The 19277-nt window shown below is 32.7% G+C and overlaps 1 protein-coding gene across 6 annotated transcripts in view; it reads right to left on the bottom strand.

Annotated features, from left to right (window-relative positions):
- Positions 1-19277, bottom strand: part of HEATR5A (HEAT repeat containing 5A) — a 172557-nt gene that overhangs the window by 98745 nt on the left and 54535 nt on the right. For all 6 annotated transcript variants that reach the window (XR_012486423.1, XR_012486424.1, XM_074289563.1 and 3 more), the window contains exons 12-16: positions 15530-15682; positions 14656-14755; positions 6549-6658; positions 1872-2035; positions 1622-1797 (exon numbers count right to left, since the gene is read on the bottom strand). Coding sequence is in view for 4 of the 6 variants with exons in the window: in XM_074289563.1 (XP_074145664.1) it covers positions 1622-1797; positions 1872-2035; positions 6549-6658; positions 14656-14755; positions 15530-15682 (703 nt within the window). In the remaining 2 variants the exon portion in view is untranslated. The remainder of the gene's footprint in view (positions 1-1621; positions 1798-1871; positions 2036-6548; positions 6659-14655; positions 14756-15529; positions 15683-19277) is intronic.

The raw sequence follows: 19277 nt of genomic DNA, 5'->3' as shown, positions 1-19277 counted from the left end.
TTTTATTCCAAGCATAAAGGGATTGGAACAGAGAAAAACTACTTTCTATTCTCAGTTTAATCTTTAAATAGAACTTCTTCAAGTATTGGTGTTGCATGCCACAAAACACAACCAAAAGGAAAACTTCCAAGTATGGAGTGTCTAACAAAAATTCCAAGCTTTTAATGACTATCTGCTCCTCTTTTACTTTAAGACTTATTTTTTAGTTATGGTTTTGTCTCAAAAAAAAAAATTTATATATATGTATATATATATATGTATATGTATATATACATATATATACATACATATACACACACCCACCCCCCCCATACATACACAAAGCCAAAGTTTAAAGGGAGAATAAAAGCAAGCAATCTTTAATAAATGTTACACCCATAATTATCAGAAAATAGAAAGTTTATAGATAGAATCCCATTTTAAATCTTATAACTTCTATAATTCAGAGCTCAGTGGGATAACTTTTCCATTTGTTTCCTTCATGCAGTTTGTTCTCCCTTGTTCTCCAATGAAACCCACTGGAGAATACAGATAATAGCTTATGACCTATTTTCTCAATATGGTCTACTGCCTGACCATATTTCTTAATATTTTCCAAATTACTACCCATTTTTATCTAATTATTACTACTTAAATTAGCAGGTTTTCTTTTTAATTACCTCCCAACTTTAAGGTATTTTAAAAATTATTGATACATACTGCAAAATGTATTAGAATTGAATATTCCTACCATTAGAAGAGCATAAACAATGTCTTAAACATAATAATGCAAATATATGTTAAAAAGTATTACTATAAAAAAGGACAATGATGAAAAATCATACTATTTAAACCATAATTGGATTATGGATATGAACAGAAACTTCTCATTAGTTATTAGAAAGGGGAAATCAAATTATCTAGGTACAATATTCATTTAAAAAAAATTAAATGAAAATAGTACTTTCAGAAAATTTTTTTCCAGTGCTGTATTTCTAGAGATTAATTTAAATCCCTGAAACATTAAAAAAAAAAAAAAAAAAAAGCTTTGGCCCTCTGACCTATGCCAATTATTTAAGATCCACTTTATGTCCTAAATTATACTAAATTTCCAGGATAGCTTACATCAGTTTTTCTCATGAAGCCTTCAAATGACTATTTTAGCTCAGCTTCATTCCTTTGAGTTTACTGTCTCTACTGTGGGGTTTAATCATATACTATTTTATGAAAGAATTCATATCATGGACTTAACTTTACACACACACACACACACACACACACACACACACACACACACACACACACCCCTCACACACACACACACACACACACACACACACACACACACACACACACACACACACACACACACACACACACACACACACACACACCCCTCTTCTCCCTGCATTTAGACTGTTAACTCTATAACACTTTGTATTCTTGATTGGGTAGTAGCACAATTCATAGCATATACTCAATATTTGATAATATATTTCTCTTATAAAGATCTAACAATTCCTCTAAATCTAACCTAAGATTTGTAGAGATTGACAGTGATTTTCCCAATTTTCACTTGTATTCTAGATATTTATTATATAACATATTTCCATTTGTTATTCAAGAGATTCAAATTGTTTACCTTTGAGATTCTGCTACATGGGCACACACAATTCCAAAAAGCCTGGCTGCAGAGCTGATAAGTGAAAACATTGGAGGTAGGGGCTTAGGTACTGAATCCCCTTCTATGCCATGTTCATAAACTGAAAATGGGTCATATTCTAGGCTTCCACAAGCAACACCATTACCAAGGAGGAGCTAAAAAACAAAACAAAACAACAAATGAAGCTTGTGAACCATGATCTAAGGAACAATCTGAGAATGGACTTTACCTGTTCTTCAATAAATTTGTGGTCAGTGTCTTGTAGCAAAGGACTTAGTAATAAAAGATCATCTTGGTGACAGAGAGGTGGAAGTAAGAATGTGGATGCTGCCATCTGAGTATCAGAAGAAGTCAGATCAGCAGCCAGTTCTTTGAAGATAGCACAGAGGCTTCCTGATGAGACAAAAAGAAAAATAAAAACAAATGTTTAGGTGGTTAGAATATAGGTAACGAATTTTATCTTTGTGAGGACTCATTCCATTTTTGTCCAGACCTATGGTTTCATCAGTGTGGGGAACTCACAACTTGGAAACTACTTCTAATGAGGCAGATCAGCATTGTCAACTGCAACTCAGAAAGAGTCAAAAAGTAGAGTCTTGAGAGAGAGAGAGAGTGTAAGTTAAATAACTTACTTATGATCATAGTTAGGATATTGTTAAAATCGGGATTTGGAACCCTGATCTTCCTGATTCCAAGGCTATTTTATTTTTTAAGGTCTGGTTAGTTTTGTTCTATTCCACAGGCTACACATTATTCCTAAAAATCTGAACAACTCTCTTGCAGATATGTATTCTGAATGTGCAAATTTTTATAGGGGATACCAAGGAAGAGATATGAACTGATCAGTAGAAATACAACATAACTAGCACAAAACAACTTAAAAGAACACGTTCTGATTCTTTTAATGCTATACCTGAGGTACATGAAGGATAGCAAAAGCTAATTGCTCTAGGTATAATATGAATCTGAAAAAGGGGTAAATCACACTTATGAGTCAGCTCATTTTCCTCCACTGATTTATAATATAATTTCAAATATTTATCTTCATTATTATTATTATAATCTTATGTTCAATATTACTATGATAAAAACTTATATTTAAAGTGTTACTATATGTGTAATATAATTATAATTTGGAAGAATTTCCTTTGGAGGAAACAGCATCTATAAATCAAAGTACACAAGTTATAGAATAGATGGAAGGTCACCACAAATGGAATGACGTTACTATATCAGAAGAAAGGTCTTTTGGAGGGTGTGTTTAAACAAAAGATCTGGGGAGTCAGAGGTTAGAAGAGGAAGAATTCTTGACGGGTTATAGCCAAAACAAAGTCAAGAAGAGATTGAGATGGAATATCACGTTCAAAGAATAGTAAGTAATCCAGAATGACTGCAATGTGCTATGAGAAAACAAAACAAAACAAAACAACAAAAAAAAAACCCTTGAAGTCTAGATTGCTGATTACTGCTTTTGGGGAGTTCTCCTGTGCTATCTAAATTACCCCAATAGGTTAGCTGTCAAGAGTGCAAAAGTGAAATAATTTGACATTTTCTGGCTGTCATAAGAGATGTAAAGAAGACAGGTAATAAAATGAGCAAACAATTTTAAAATTGCAAAGAAAATTTCTCTAATAGATTATTCTTTTATAAAGACACACAAACTTTTCAAACTTGTAGAAAAATAATTTTATTTGAAAAATTAACTGACTTTAGAAATAAAGACACATACATGCTAGAGATCAGGTAAGGTGATTAAATTCATAGATCATATTTATTTTATAAAACTTAACACGATTATATTGTTCCTTATTGTTTTTCAAAATTAAATAACAAATTTCCTGTCAAAATCCTGTATGTGAATGAATTTCAACTTACAAGAGGGATAAAAGCATCTTTAGTATTAAAGCAGGAAGACGTGATGCAAGTCCAAGAGATGAAAGGGACTTTAGCTATTATCTACATACTGTTCACTTCCCTTGTCTTACTGAAGAACTTTGGAGAGATCACTTAATTTACCCAAAGTCACACAAGTAACCTTGTAGAAGTAGGGATTCAAACCTAGGGAGGCAATTCATGTCTGATGACTAGTTCTTCCTACTTCCCCACACTGTTCTGTTTCAACTATAAACTACGGCTACTTAAACTACCTAGTAAAGTTCTGAGAAAAACACTATTTTTTATAAATGTGAACTTTAATAATGATTATTCTTAATAGTTTGTTCTACAAACAAATTATTTTAACTTTAATTGGGATATCATTATTTTGAAACATGCAGTATTCAGGACGGTTTTTAAGAATTGCTTTTATTTTATTTTTTTTTAAATATTCAAAGGTTCTGATAAAGGTCTAATTTTCCAAAATATTTAGAGAATTGACTCAAATTCATAAGAAATCAAACCATTCTCCAATTGATAAATGATCAAAGGATATAAACAGACAATTTTCAGACAAAAAAATTGAAATAATTTTCTTTTCTTTTTCTGAGGCAATTGGGGTTAAGTGACTTGCCCAGGGTCACTAGGAAGTGTAAGTGTCTGAGACCAGATTTCCAACTTAAGTCCTCCTGACTTCAAGGCTGGTACTCTATCCACTGCACCACCTAGCTGCCCAAAACTATTTCTAATAATATGAAAGGGTGCTCCAAATCACTACTAATCAGAGAAATGCAAATTAAGATAACTCTGAGACACCATTATACACTTGTCATATTGGCTAAGGTGACAAGAAAAGATAATGATGAATGTTGGAGGGGATGTGGGAAAAGTGGGACACTGATGCATTGTTGATGGAGTTGTGAACGGATCCATTCATTCTGGAGAGCAATTTGGAACTATGCTCAAAAAGTTATCAAACTGTGCATACCCTTTGACCCAGCAGTTTTTCTACTGGGCTTATATCCCAAAGAGATCTTAGAGAGAAAGGGACCCACATGTGCAAAAATTTTTATGACAGCCCTTTTTGTAGTGGCTAGAAACTGGAAACTGAATGGATGCCCATCAATTGGAGAATGGCTGAATAAATTATGGTATATAGATGTGTATCTATAAGAAATGACCAGCAGGTTGATTTCAGAGAAGCCTGGAGAGATTTACATGAATTGATGCTAAGTAAAATGAGCATAAACTGGAGATTACACATGGTGACAAGAAGTCTATGCAATGATCAGTTCTGATGAACATGGCTCTCTTCAACAATGAGATGATTTAAACCAGTTCCAATTGTTCAGTAATGAAGAGAGCTATCTACACCCAGAGAAACGACTATGGGAACTGAGTGTGGATCACAACATAGCATTTTCACTCTTTCTGTTATTGTTTGCCCATGCATATGTTTTGTAAATAAATAGCTATAATAAAATAAATTTTTAAAAATTTGCTATGTTTAAAAAATTGATCATAATTAGGCCAAATGTTTGAAGAGCTTCTTCTAACGTAACTAATTGATTTTGCATCAGGGACATTAAGATTCCCACTACCGATCCTTGCAGCTCTGTTGTCATGAACTAGTAGAATTCAGTTTCCTTCAGTTCACAATGAAGCATCAGAGTAGGAATTTGGAGGACAGTATTTTTAAATAACCTACGTAAAAACTAATATCATAGATATAAAAAAGAATAGAAAAACACAATAACAAATAAATTATTAAAAATTATCAAATTAACAGAAAGTTTTTGGCTACACTTTCATTTTTCTTTCATATCAAATATTATATGAGAGAGAACAAAGCACAGTAAAACGGTGCTTACTCTTTGTTTTCAAATTTCACTTGAGTCACAAATGCTGACTTTCAAGTCTATTTTCTGAACATTTACTTGTATAATACCTACTTGTATTTTTAACCCTTGCTCTAATTTCAAGTGAGAAATACACTTTCTTCCTCATCCCTAGTTGATCTCCCACTATTTATTGTAACTTTGCTATCAGTTCTCTAATTAGGGCTGAGAAAATGACAAGTCAGTTTAATATGACTGAATCCTCAAGTAAATAGTTGAAAATAATTTTTTTCCTGTTTTCTATAGGGGAAAATTTTGTGGTTTATCTTTCTTCTTAATCAATGTTCAAATTACCAATGGTTTTGAATATTAAATTTGTCATTCAATAGTTTACATCTATAGAAAAGGTTTTTTTTTTAAATCATGGTTTCACCACTATTTATATTCTTCCCAAACCCACATGTGTGTTTGTTTTCAAACTGCTATGTTTTCAAGTAAACTTATTCTCCTGATAAGTTGAAAGATTCTTATATCTTTTAAAAAGATAACTGTTACAGAAATTTACTTTGCAGTCTTAGAAATGTTTGCCAATTTCAGTACCTCTCTCATTTACATCCCTTACAACAATCAAAAGAGGCTACTTTACTTTTGCTTTCTGACAATGTTTAGGCTGGCATTTATAGAAGACCTAATGATATCATTTGGAACTGGTATTTAAATAGTATTAGCTGTTTAAATCTATTTTTTTTATTTCATATTTAGTTAATTGGTAGTATAGATATCCCAATGTCTTATGAGAAAACATACGAGGTAATTAAATGTAGACTAGAGTGAAGACAGCAGGCTTCACTCCAAATGAGTTTGCTTTATCTATACATTATCTAGACTCCACAATAGATTAAAGCCTAATTCTTGTGACTAATTAGGTCTCACTTAGGATTCATTAAAGATATATCTTTGATGGATGCTGGAGTTATATGCATTGATTTTTTTCCAAAAAGGAGAAACAATCTAAAGCACAAGACTTGGCAGTGGTTATGGTTTTTTAACATATTCTACTTATCTTGAAGAGATATTATTCTATGGAAGATGGCATTTACTACTAAAACACCATTGAGTTCTTTGGAAATAATTAACTATATACACAACACAATCATGAAATAACAGCATCCATTTCTACTCAAAGGACATACCTGCATAGATCTCAGGAGGTAATAAAGCCAATAGTTCATAAAGTCTTTGTTTGTAAATCACTGAAGGAGTTTTTAAAGGACTTCCATATGCTTTCTGTATTGAAGAAAGTCTAAAAAAAAAGTGTATAAATTATATAACACTGTATAAGTGATGAACAATTATTTAATAATGCCTACTATCTTCACCAGGCATTGTGTATAGATTATAAAATAACTCATATTTTAAGCTCTGAAAATGTAAATTAGCTAGATATATTTTAAGTACTTTCTACTCATTATTCTTCAGGCTACATATAGCTACCTCATATAATCATATAATCTTCTGATTTCGTTTATGAGGCAAACTATTCATTATTCCTGGAATAAATACTCTCCATGTTCTGCTATGTGCTGCAATACTCCTCTTTTTCCATGAATCTTCCTTGTAACTTCTTTCCATGAATTCCTCTTGTAATATTGTTCAAGCCTTACCAAACTATACTGATTATTCTCATGATATGCCCTTTCTGCTTCTTCTCTAGGATTGTAGTACTCTGCTGGAGGAAATCACACAACTGTACTAACTAGATTTATAACAATTTAATGCCAGACAATTTTAATAGTTACACTATTTAATCTTAACTAGGATCTCAATGCTGTATTCAATCTTTTTATATATCCATGTTGCAAACTTGTCCATTCTTCTTCTAGAAGACTTTTGCACAGTCCCAAGCCCTCTATTCTTCTCTCATCCTACTCTTCCTAGATCTCATCAGCACCCACAGATTTAATTAACATCTCTATGCTAGTCACTCCCAGTTCTTCAATCCCACTTCACTAGTTATCTATTAGACATTTCAAAGGAACATCCCAGGGCAATTTCAAATTCAACATACTCACAATTGAATTGTTTCCTCAGGCTTCTCCATTTTTAAACTTATCTAAACCCATTCTCCTAAACTTTGCTCTTTCTAGTCTTCTAAATTAGTAATTTAGGCATTATGTTAGATTCCTCATTCTCCCTTATCCCACATATCTAATCAGTTGCTATATCTATCCTAGAAACTATACCACTTTCAGCAATTATACCTCTTCTAGCTAAGTTTTCTCATTTCTATTATTAGCTTCTCACCTTTCTCCTAGATTATTACAACAATCTCTTAACAGGTAACCGGCGAGGGACTTTTTTCTTAAATGTAAATCTGACCATGTCAGTCCCCTATTTATAAACTCAAGTGCCTCTAGAATCAAATAGAAATACATGTCTTTGGTTAACTCAAAGAATTTCACAGCCTGCCCCAAACCTATATGGATGTTATTCCTTTTTATACACTCAAAATCCTAACTAAACTAACTTTCTCTGTTCCTCCCAGGGGGATGCTTCATGCATGCTCATCTCAGTGCGGTTGCAATAGCCACCTTTCCCTCCACCCATGCCAGGAATGCACTCCCTCTTATCTCTGATTCAAAGAAGTCATTCTTTCCTTCAATAAGATGAGGTCTTTCTTGATCACTCCAATTCTTAATACTCTGCCTTCCTAACAATTTACATGATTTTTGTCATATTTATTTTGTACATATATATACATGCTTTCACTGTCTTCTCCACTAGAATATAAGCTCTCTGCAAGGAAAGATTGTTTTAATTACTATATTTGTTATCTATGGTATCTACCACAGTGCCTGGCACATAGTTGCCATGTAGTAAATGTCTGTTGACTTGTCCTTGAATCTCTGAATCATAATGATAATCTGCTCCCTAATTAATAGCTTTCCAGTGATTTTAAACCTTGCTGTCTCTTGCTCCTTTTATTTTCTGATACTGAATGAGACCCAGATTCCTTCAGATAACAGAGCATCTCCCACTGAATACTGGCTGGAGTTTTTTCACAGTTCCTGATTTATCAGTTGAGGGAGTGGTTTGGAATACTGCTCCAGTTCTAATATCATTTCCAGACTCCTCTAAAGTTCTGGTTATTTAAATTTATCTCCTAAGTCAGATTCTAGGGGCTATTACCTATCTATGACATTCATTTCCCCTCTTTTCTCAGTGAGTTTAGAGCCTAGTTCACAATCTTTCAACCCCAACTTCTGACATCATACAAGAGGGACTTCCATATAAATACTGATGTTTCCTCAAGTACTCTTAACTTCTCATTTCCTAGTCTGCCCCAAATCTCACAACTTCTTCCTCTACTTTACTTCAACCAAACACAGAAATGGTTATAATTTTGACTCTCTCTTTGTTCAAAAACTTCAAAATTCTTTTATCCAATCATAATCTTTTATCATTCCTATACCTGCCTATCTTATCCTTATTCTTCAATGAAGTGAACTGTGAAAGCTGTCTCACAAGATGGAGACCGTGTTCTAAAAATTGAGTGAAGGTCAGTTGTGCCCCAGGCCTAAGTTTTTTTCTCCAGAAATCATATGGTTTACAAAGAGTGGGACCTTTTTTTTGGTAATACTAAATTGGGGCCATCTTGGCATTAAAACTCTCACATAAGGTAATTTAGTAATCCTAAAGAAGTGGTTGGGTTAAAAGTTTTTCCTCATTTATTACTTAAAATGTGAGGTCATTTGTCCTGACTAATCAGGGCAAAGATCCAGCCTATAGAGGGTGTTAACACAGACCCATATATAATTCTTGTCTGTTAACTGAGCCTTACTTTTCCTTGTCTGACTGCTTATTGGGAGGGAGATGCCCTTTCTTGCGAGATTGTAATAAAATTCTTTTCTGCTTTTACCTTGAGAAAACTCCTTGATTTGAGTCAGTGGTCTTGTCCCACATAGTTTATGAGGCCTTGACAGGGATCTTTTGACCAGATGAGTGGGTGAGCCTTAGCAGGGGGAATTACCCTGCCTTGCTTTAGGCAGCCTATGAACTTTTGAGACCTTTCCTGCTCTCCAAGGTCAAGTGGTTGGATGTGGACAGACTCAAGGCAAAACATGGCTGTAAGTCAAGCAACTTTTGTGCCTGAGAGCAAGTGATTTGTGAGACTTTTGAGTCAATCCTTGAGTCGAAGGTTATAGACTCTGGAGGGAGTCAGAACATTGCAAAACATGCCAACAGGTTCCGTTGTATACTCACTCTCATCCAGATACTTCCCCATTGTAAACGAGAAACTGTGTCAGTGATTCCCAAAATTTGTAACCACAAGGCTGTACCAGGATGTGGCTCACTAAAGATTCAGGGCTGATCTCTACTAGCCTGTCTAATGGGGTCAGTCGCCACATGGCTAATAAATGATGCTTTAAATTGAATAATCTGGTCAGAGCTGTCTATCTCATGTCAGTCCATTTCACTGTGCATATCTGTGATTTGTGTGTGTGTGTGTGTCTGCTTTACCTTATGTGTTCTGTGTTAAAAGTTAGCAAACTGAGTGAGAGTTGAGGAGCCAGCCTCTGTTGCTGGTTTGGAAAAGATCAGGCTGAATTGTTCCATAGTCATTCTATATGAGTAAATGTATTGATTTTTGAGCTTGGTAAAATGATTTGGGGCATAATTCTAGGGTCCTTATTCCAAAGAAAGAGAATCTTTCTCTCCGGAGTCTGGTTGACTGCAGCAGCTTTGCAGAAGCGGGAGAGAGAAAAGGAAAATATATTTAATACAGTGAAGATGTTTAGAAGAAAGGAGATAAATGTATACAGAAAGGTTAGTGAGAAAGTTTAAGTATGTATGAATGAGTATAGCATGGACTGAAAGGGATTAGAGAACTTTCTGGAGTTGAGAACTTTCAGGAAAATGGAAAATCAGTGTGCTATCACTTAAAAAAAAAAAAAAAAATGAATGAAATGAAAAATAACATTTCAGTGGATCCAGAACTGAACAATGTGAGTTTGCAGAAGCAGTTAAGTTACAGAACTATTAAAAACATTTTAGCACATTCTGAGGTTTTTGAGAATAAGTTTTTAGTTGCTTGGCACTATCAGCTAAATTGAACTGATCTACAGTGTTTTTAAGTAGCTTTAATTTACATGATTAAAAGCCTTCTAAGGGAAATTGACAAAGGAAAAGGAAAAAACAAACTGCTCTCACTGGTTTTTTCCAAGCTTTTCAGGTTTGTGGGATCTATCTTGACTTAGGGAGGTATTCCCAACTAACTTGAATTCTTCTGGGGTTTGCGCTGGTGCTCCAACATTTCTGACATGGGTCCTCCTCCCCAACATTTCTGTTATAGAGAATGAGCCAGCCACTGGGCCACAGACCTGTAGTCAGACACCCTGGTTAGCCTTCTTCTCCCCAGGGTTTGCCAATTTCTTAAAGACCTGTGGTCAGAGTTGAAATGGCAGTTTTCTGCTACCTTAAGTTTTGGGGTTGTGTGTCTTTACATTGGAATTCTGATTCTGAAACTACAGATGATAATTACTATTAACTTGTGGGCACTAAAATTGTGAAATTGCTTATTCTGGCATAAGAGTTGAGAAATGTGTGCACTGATACTGATATATTGTTACTAGAAATTCAGATCAAATTATTTGATTTGATTTTAAGTTAAAAACCTTGGTTTTCTGGTAATTTACCTAAAGAGATTACATATTTGCATCTCCTAATTAGATGAAATATATTTAAGTTACTATGTTGCTTGCTAAATTGTATATTGAGTAACTTGTAAAAACTGTTTGAGCTGTGCTTTAACATTTTGTCCGCCCGGCTGGATATGTGGCATAAATTTTGTGAAATTTGATTCAAAGCTATTTAGAACATTAATCTTAAGATCTGTCTTGCTTTCTCCCTTTAACAAAGAAGTAAAAGCAAGAAAATTTAGCTTATGAGGATGTGTATAATTGCAGAACAAATTGTATATGAAAGATAAATAGGAAGGTATTGAGAAGGTGTCCCTCCATAGGAAGGGAACCTGGCTCCAAGATAATTTAGGTTAGCTTTTGGGGAAACTAAGATATAGGGGAATGGGTGGAAGCTTTCCCCAAGTTCTGCTACTTTAAGAGGTATTAGTATAAAAACAATGGAACAAATTGTACCTAAGTATGGATTAGTAGAGATTATTGATTCTGGTAAAGGAACATATTTTACTTCTAAGGTTTTATAAGAAATAATAGGGAGGGACTGCAAATTGAGTGGCACCTAAGCATCTGCCCTCATCAGGGAAAGTGGAAAGAATGAATCATTCTTTAAAAATAGATTAATAAATTGATATTAGAGACCAAATTGCTTTTGGACCAAAAGTTTGCTTATTGCTTTGTTAAAGAATTAGAATAGTTCCCAGAAGTGACCTGGGTTTATTTTGTTTGGGAGGAGAAAGGGAAAGATCCTCTTTTGAAACAGGATAAATTTTTAAGGAATTATATACTAGCATTGTCCTCATTCCTTTTTAGCCCTTAGGAAAGGATTGCTGACCCAGACAATACCTTTGGAGTTTGCAGTTTGCAGGAGAGTGGGCCTTACTAAGTCCTGGAAGAAACAGAGTGGGAAGGACCTTATCAGACCTTATAAATGACTGAGACTGCATTGTGGAGACTGAAGAATAGGCTTACAGGACCTCAAGGACAGACTATTAAGGACAATTTGTAATCTCTAAAATTGAGTTTGCAATTAGGAATGTTTGTGCTTAGAGGAATTTTAACAATATTGGTGTTGTACCTGTTATTGATATTTTCAAAATAAGTTTAAAGGGACTCCTCAATTGAAGGAAGTTGAATTAACATTTTTTTGGGGGGGAATAAAGAAATTATTAATGTTAATTCTGATAAGTTTCTTTTATATAAAATTAGAATATTCGATATTCTGTATGAATTTTAATTGGTTGCATTGATTCATCTTATAGTTGTACCCATTATTTTAAGGGACTCTTGAGAATAATAATTTTTGCCTTTGCCCCTTTGAACATGTTTCTGTTATAGACAATATGCAATTTAGAATTTTTCTATGTAAATAGTATTTTAAAAGCAAAATGATTTGTGAAATGTTGAACTTGAAACCATCTACTTAGATAGGAAAGATTAGCTATGGCTCTCCTAGAATGAATCTCTAACATACCATTTACTTCAATGTAAGGTCATCGTCAATACCTATTTAGGATATGTGATCCTTGAGAGCTAAAATTCACCTGAAGCTTTGATTAATGAGATTTGCTATTGGATTTTAAATCTCTTGCAACTGTAGCTGATATAATTTGGAGTTTTAAATTTAGGTATGGCTATTTGATGCATCATGAAGTCAGTGATCCACCATCTGAAAGAAATATGCTACAAGCTTCTCAGAAGAATGTTAGATCTTGAATTGTTAGAGGTGGAGGTTAATATTTGAACAAGAGTTGTGAGAACAACCTTGGCTTCTACTTAAGGTGGGATCATTCTGACTCAATTTCCTAGGTGTTCTTTTGAATAAGAAGTCACCTGGTTATTCCTGAGTCTGGCTTAAGATGGAATTGTTACTATCATGTGTGTGTTCTCAGGCCATGGCCTGAAGGACGAGTTTTGATGTTATTTAAATCAGGTTGCTGCCTTTTTTTTTTTTTTTCCTCTTATGACAAGTTTTTGTAATCAGAGCAAATGGTCAGTAGAAGCCATGAGCATAATTAGAAAAAAAAATTTGGTCATTATATCTTAAAATAGTCAAATGAGTATTTGGCCTAATCATCTATCTACTGCTAGGTGTATATGTTTGTCTATTTAATTTAGGATTTCTGTTGTTATTGACTTTTGTAGTAGCCATCTTTATTTGTGAAAGGTTACCTACTCCAATTATAAAGGATAATAGGTGGCCCTGCTACCTGAGTCCAAGAAGAAAACTCCAATCAATAAGAACGTATGGGGATGTGTGTAATCTTCCCCCAGAGATTGTCCTACTATCATTTCTTCTCTCTTTTTAATCTTCAATTTCCCTTAGTAATGGCTTCTTCCCGGGTGAACACAAACATGCCCAAGTTTCTCAATTCTTAGAATCCTCTAAATCTTACAGTACCTACTAGATGTCATCCTAAAACATTTCACTAATTATAAAGTTTAACTCTCATAACTAATAGTGGCATGGGGATGATACTAGCTTCTTAAAGGCTATGTCAATCAAGTATAAGCCCTTGGAGGTTTCATTACTCTGGAAATACTTCACATAAGAGATCACAAATAAAATGTGCTTGCTATAAAAAAGGCAATCTAAGTGCTGCAAGACTAACTATTAGCATATTAGCCAAGTGGTGATGAATTTCTAAATCACATTAACTCAAGAAACAAAAAGGGCTACAATCTGCTGATGATGTGACATCCATAAAGAATAAATCATGGATTTTTCAAAGTAAATTGTACAATTTTCACTAGGCTATATTATAGATAAAAGCAAATTTTCTATACATTAAAATTACTCAATAAATTGTTGCCTTTTGTTCTTAATTTTTTTGTTATCTTTGAAGTCCAACATAATATTTAAATTAGTAAATTTTACAAATGGGTTAAATATTTGAAATATTAGAATCTAGCTAAACTTTTTGCTCTTAAATTTAAAACATCTATTGAACCCAATTGGCACTGATAATTGAAGCTATATATTTTTCCTAAAATTATTCATTTGGACAGAAAAAATATGAAAATATTCTCTGACCAGAACCAGTATTTGTTTGATTCAATAAACAATTATTAAGTACTTAGTATTTATCAGACACTGTGTTAATTTCATTCTGTTTGACTATTCTAAAATGGAGATGCCTAAAGTTTAAATATCAGTAATGATTATAATTTTTATGCTAATTTGATTTTTATATTATGTTCATGTGAATGAAATTTGGTAAAAATAGATATAATATACAAAAAAAGAATTAGCATTATCCTTCATAACGATCATTTTAGTAATTAGGGACAATTAGCAATTAAACAAAAACAAAACACTCAAAAAGCCTGACATGACAATTTCTTGCTTAATTTCTTTGGTTTAACCTTACCACATTTAAGATAATGTTTACTCAACACCTAATTCTCCACTCATAATATCACTTTTCTATAATATTTAAGATCTCTTAACCCAAGATATTATATTAAAATCAAACTGGGACTAAATATTTCATTTACAAAAAGAGAAAGAAAAAACAGGGCTTACTATTATGCTTCAAAAATTAAAATTTGTCCAGAAGCCTGGGTCTTACTGGAGGATTTTTATATCACATTTGGTACTTACTGAGTTAATAAATCAACAGCACATGGAAGGGGAGGAAGAAGTCTCTGAATGACTTCATCAGTAAGAAGATCATCACAGTGGGAAACAAAGCTCTTGATAGCTGGAGAAGAAATGACTAAGTTAGTATAGGTTAATCAACTGTGAAAAATCACATTTAATTTTGGTACATTTATATTTCAGCTAAGGCTAAGATTAAAATAAAATAGAACCAAGGTTGCCAAAATTTGGACCTGATTTTTATACAAAGAAAATGTTTCTTCTCCTATCTTGAGTTTAAATTTTTTTTTTCATTAGGGTTATTTTAAAAAGAACACTTTTACAAATCTTTCAATACATTTTAATTGAGGGATAACTAGAACTAATTTTTTTGAAGAAGTCATAGAGATTATAAATTTACTCTAAGACGATTTTTTTTCTTTGTCCAAAAGTAAACTAAAAAAAGTGGGGGAGGGAATCCAATGCATCTATGTCTTCTTAAGGAATTTAAAATTTCCTAACAATATATATCTTCAGATGTGAAATAAATTAAAGGATGAAAATATTTTCTCATCTAGACTAAATGGAAAAGTCTACATGATCATGGACTACTGTCTTTTCTAATTTTTGTTTGGCAGCTCAGAGAAGCCTATAGATTTTTTGAAATACTTTTAAATTATAAAATAAAATATATATTATTACAAAGGAATGCAATTATATCAAAGTAAAAATTTAAGGTATTTCCTATGCCAGTTCATGGAATTTCCTAATATCTCTGTGGACCCAAGGATAAGACCCCTGATTTAGACCACCAACTCAATTCTATACAGTAAGAAAACCCCAGGTGATTACCTGTGTTTCCTAAAGTAGACAGGTAAGAATACTTAATTCAACCTACCACAGAAGGCACCTGCTCGACCTTCCAAGGTCACCTGCCATGTAAATGAGTCTCCTCGACTTCTTTCTGTTTCTAGGTCCTTAGGAGATAGTGGAAAAACACATTTCCATAATCTTAGCACCCGGGGAAGGTGGTGATGAATAAATGCAGAGCCTGTAATATTTTAGGACTGTCATTTACAATAAGTAAAATACAAAATTGTTATATTCTTATTTACTTTTAAAAGAGATTCATTCTGTCAAAATTAAGTTATTTAAAAATAAATAGGATATATATTCAAGATTGGAAGGAAAGCAGAAGATTAGGGGAAATTTTCATAAACAGTTTTTTTAGATAAAAGTATCATATCTTAAATATATAAGAGAACTTTCATTTGTAAGAATGAATCATTACCTTATTAACAAATGGTCAAAGGATAATGGTAGTTTTTCAATGTAGAAATCAAATGTATATATAATCACATGAAAAAATTCTCTAATCATTATGGATTAGAGAAATGAAATTGAAAATAACTTTGAAAGATTATCTCACACCTATGAGAACAAAAGGACCGTTGAAAAAGGTATAAACCTATAGAAAAAACTGATAAAGTATACATGGTATAGAATTACACACACACACACACACACACACACACACACACACACACACACACACGCTTTTGTGTCAAATGGTGACCTCTAATGTGGGCTGGGGAGAGAAAGAGGAAGAGAATTTGGAAATTAAAATATTAAAAAAAAATTAAAATAAAATAAATCAAAATAAATAGAGAGGCAACAAAGTGAAGCAGAGAACAAAGTCTCAGACTTAAAGAGTTCAAAACTAGGTCAGATCCCTTTTAACTGTGTGACTGGAAAAAAAATCACAATCTCTGTCTGCCTCAATTTCCTTATCTGTAAAATGGGGATAACAATAATAGCTATTTCCCAGTGTTGTTGTGAGGATAAAATAATAGGTACTTTGTAAATCTCAAGATGAGACATAAATACAATTACTAAATCACATTTCTCATGCAGATCTTAAATAATATCAACATTTCGTTACCTCTTAAAACACTAGATTTCTTTATAAATACTTGAGTAAATGTGTAGTTGAACAATTAACACTAGGTCTGCTGAGGACAGTTGTGGTTACAACTTTTTCTATGCCAAACCTAGACATACAGTAAATCCAATGAACAAAAATTTTAGTGAAAAAGATGTGAAGGATGTAGAAATTATGAATATTGAAAGGTCATTAAATATTCCTACAGCAATAAGCAGTCAATGAGGAAAAAAAAACATTAAAAAAAAGGAGCCACATACAAAGATAGAAGCTATGACTTACTAAACAATTAGAGAAAATATAGTATTTATCCAAAAGGAAGATGAGCATTTTAAACTTAAAATCAAGGATTGACTTAATTATAAAGAAAAGCTTTTTTTCTTCAGATTTTTCCCTATAACTTTTCTTCTTCTAAATATTCTCATATAGACTTGCCTGTTTCTCAATATTCTGATATAGTAGAATGTAATATCAAATTAAAGAAAGAAGACAATACAATCTTAGACTGTAGACGTGAAGAGCAATCTCTAAAAGTAGGTTTTTACTTTTCAGACCACATTTATAGTATTATATTCAATTCTTGGTACCATATTTTAGAAAGGATATTGATTAACTAGAGATCATCTGGAACACAGAAACTAGAATAGTATAGGGTTTTATGACCATTACATTTGAAGATTAGCTAAATGAAGTAGGGTTGTTTAACTTGTGTGAAGAGAAGACAATGGGAATATATATCTATATAGATATAGATATAGATATATCTCTCTCTCTCTTTCTACATGTATATCTTCAAATTTGTAAAAAGTACTCATATGAATGAATGTTTATATTTGTTCTATAAGTCTGGAGAGGTTTGATCTAGGGAAAATGTATAGCAATTACAGAGAAGAAAACATAGGCTTTATGTAAGGAAAAAAATCCCTATTGAAATTTTTTGAAAATGGAATGGTTTTGAAAGAAGATAGGAATAGTAATAACAACAGACATTTACTTAGTTTTTTAAAGTTTACAAGATTCTTTACTCAGAGAGTTTTCAAGAAAAGGCTGAATTACCACCTGTCAGGTATGATGTAGAAGGTATTTTTGCTCAAGTTACAAGTTAGAATAAATGACTGAGTTCCCTGCCAAATATGAGAATGTTTGAGAATTCATTTAACTGTTTGCCTTATAGGTCTATGAGTACCATCTAGTGGTAGGACATTGTAAATGAAAGGCTGTATGGCTATAGCCAAAAGTCAAGGGAAAAAAAGAAAATTTCCTCCCATTTTTCAATTATTTAATTCAATTAAAACCTTATTGTATGTCTACTGTGTGTAAAGTATTGATAGGTCCTTGGAATACAAAGGCAAAAACATACTGAGTGGCTTTTGGGGTGGTTCTTGATCTAATAACTAAAAGAAAAATTAATTCAAATATAACTGTCATGCCTTGCTTGTTACTTTCTTTAACTACTTTAATAATGTAAAACATTCATGATTTTCATCTTTGTGGGCATTTCCTCCATCAGTGTAGATCATAATCCCCTACCTTCTTAGTAAGTAGTTTCCTGAGTTGCCATGGCTAAAAATATCATCACTTAATAACCAACCTTCTAATAATCTGTACACAGAAAGCCTGATCTTCAGGACCATATTCAAAGCCTTTCCAGACCAGAAAAAATTGTCAATAGGTTTCAATACTCTAGTTACTTCAATGCTATGAGTAAGTATTACTTTAGGGAAGGGAAGGAGAGTTAGATGAGGGTCCAATAAATTTTGAAGTTTAAAAGTGAAAAGGGATTAAGAAATGCTGCTTCAAACTCTAAGGTAAGATCTAAAATAATCTGCCTTTAAAACATACTCTCTAAAAATAGTATAAAAGAGGAAGAAGAGTATGATAAATAAAATTTCAGTCATAGAAGTTTGGCCTGAGGTACAAAAGATAAAAGAAGATTGTAGTAATAAAGGATTAAAAAAAAAAAGAAACTTCAAAAAAAGAATCAAAGTTCTTGGTCTTTTTTTTTTTTTTTTTTTTTTTAACTAAAGTATAGCAGGGAGAGAAGAATCTTAAAAACAGGGTCAATTCTTTGAGGATACTATGGCATTTTGTAGCCTAGGTTGATACTACCTAATGTGATTTACTTTCTACATAACAAGTAGCTAAAGTATTGTTTTAATGAGCTTTGAGAACTATTTCTCATATCTGAAGAATATGTAACATTATACTGTCACTCATTAACTTATCACTTATTTAGACTTAAGGCTTCTTTTAAAATTAAGCTATGCCATTCCCCAACTGATAAATGGTAAAAGGATATGAACAGGCCGTTTTCAGATAAAGAAACAAAATATGAAAAAATATTCTATGTCACTTTTGATTAGATACCTCACATCTATCAAATTGGCACGTATGATAAAAAAAGGAAAGTGATAAATATTAGAGAGGAAAAAAGAAAATCAGAATGCTAATACCTTGGTGATGGAGTAGTGAACTAATCCAACCATTCTGGAAAACAATTTGGAACTATCCCATAACTAAAGTATTTGATCCTTTGACCCAGCAATACAACTACTGGGTTTCTATCCCAAAGAAATCATAAAAAAGGGAAAAGGACTAACATGTGGTAGCAAAATACTGGAAAATAAAGAATGTCCATCCAATGAGGAATGGCTGAAAAAGCTGTAGTATGGGAATAAAGAAAAATGCTATTCATATCAGATAA

Source organism: Sminthopsis crassicaudata, chromosome 2 (assembly GCF_048593235.1).
Source record: "Sminthopsis crassicaudata isolate SCR6 chromosome 2, ASM4859323v1, whole genome shotgun sequence".
Classification (NCBI taxonomy): Eukaryota; Metazoa; Chordata; class Mammalia; order Dasyuromorphia; family Dasyuridae; genus Sminthopsis; species Sminthopsis crassicaudata.
Note: the sequence above shows the minus strand (reverse complement) of the source record. Positions and strands in the feature narration are given on the sequence as shown.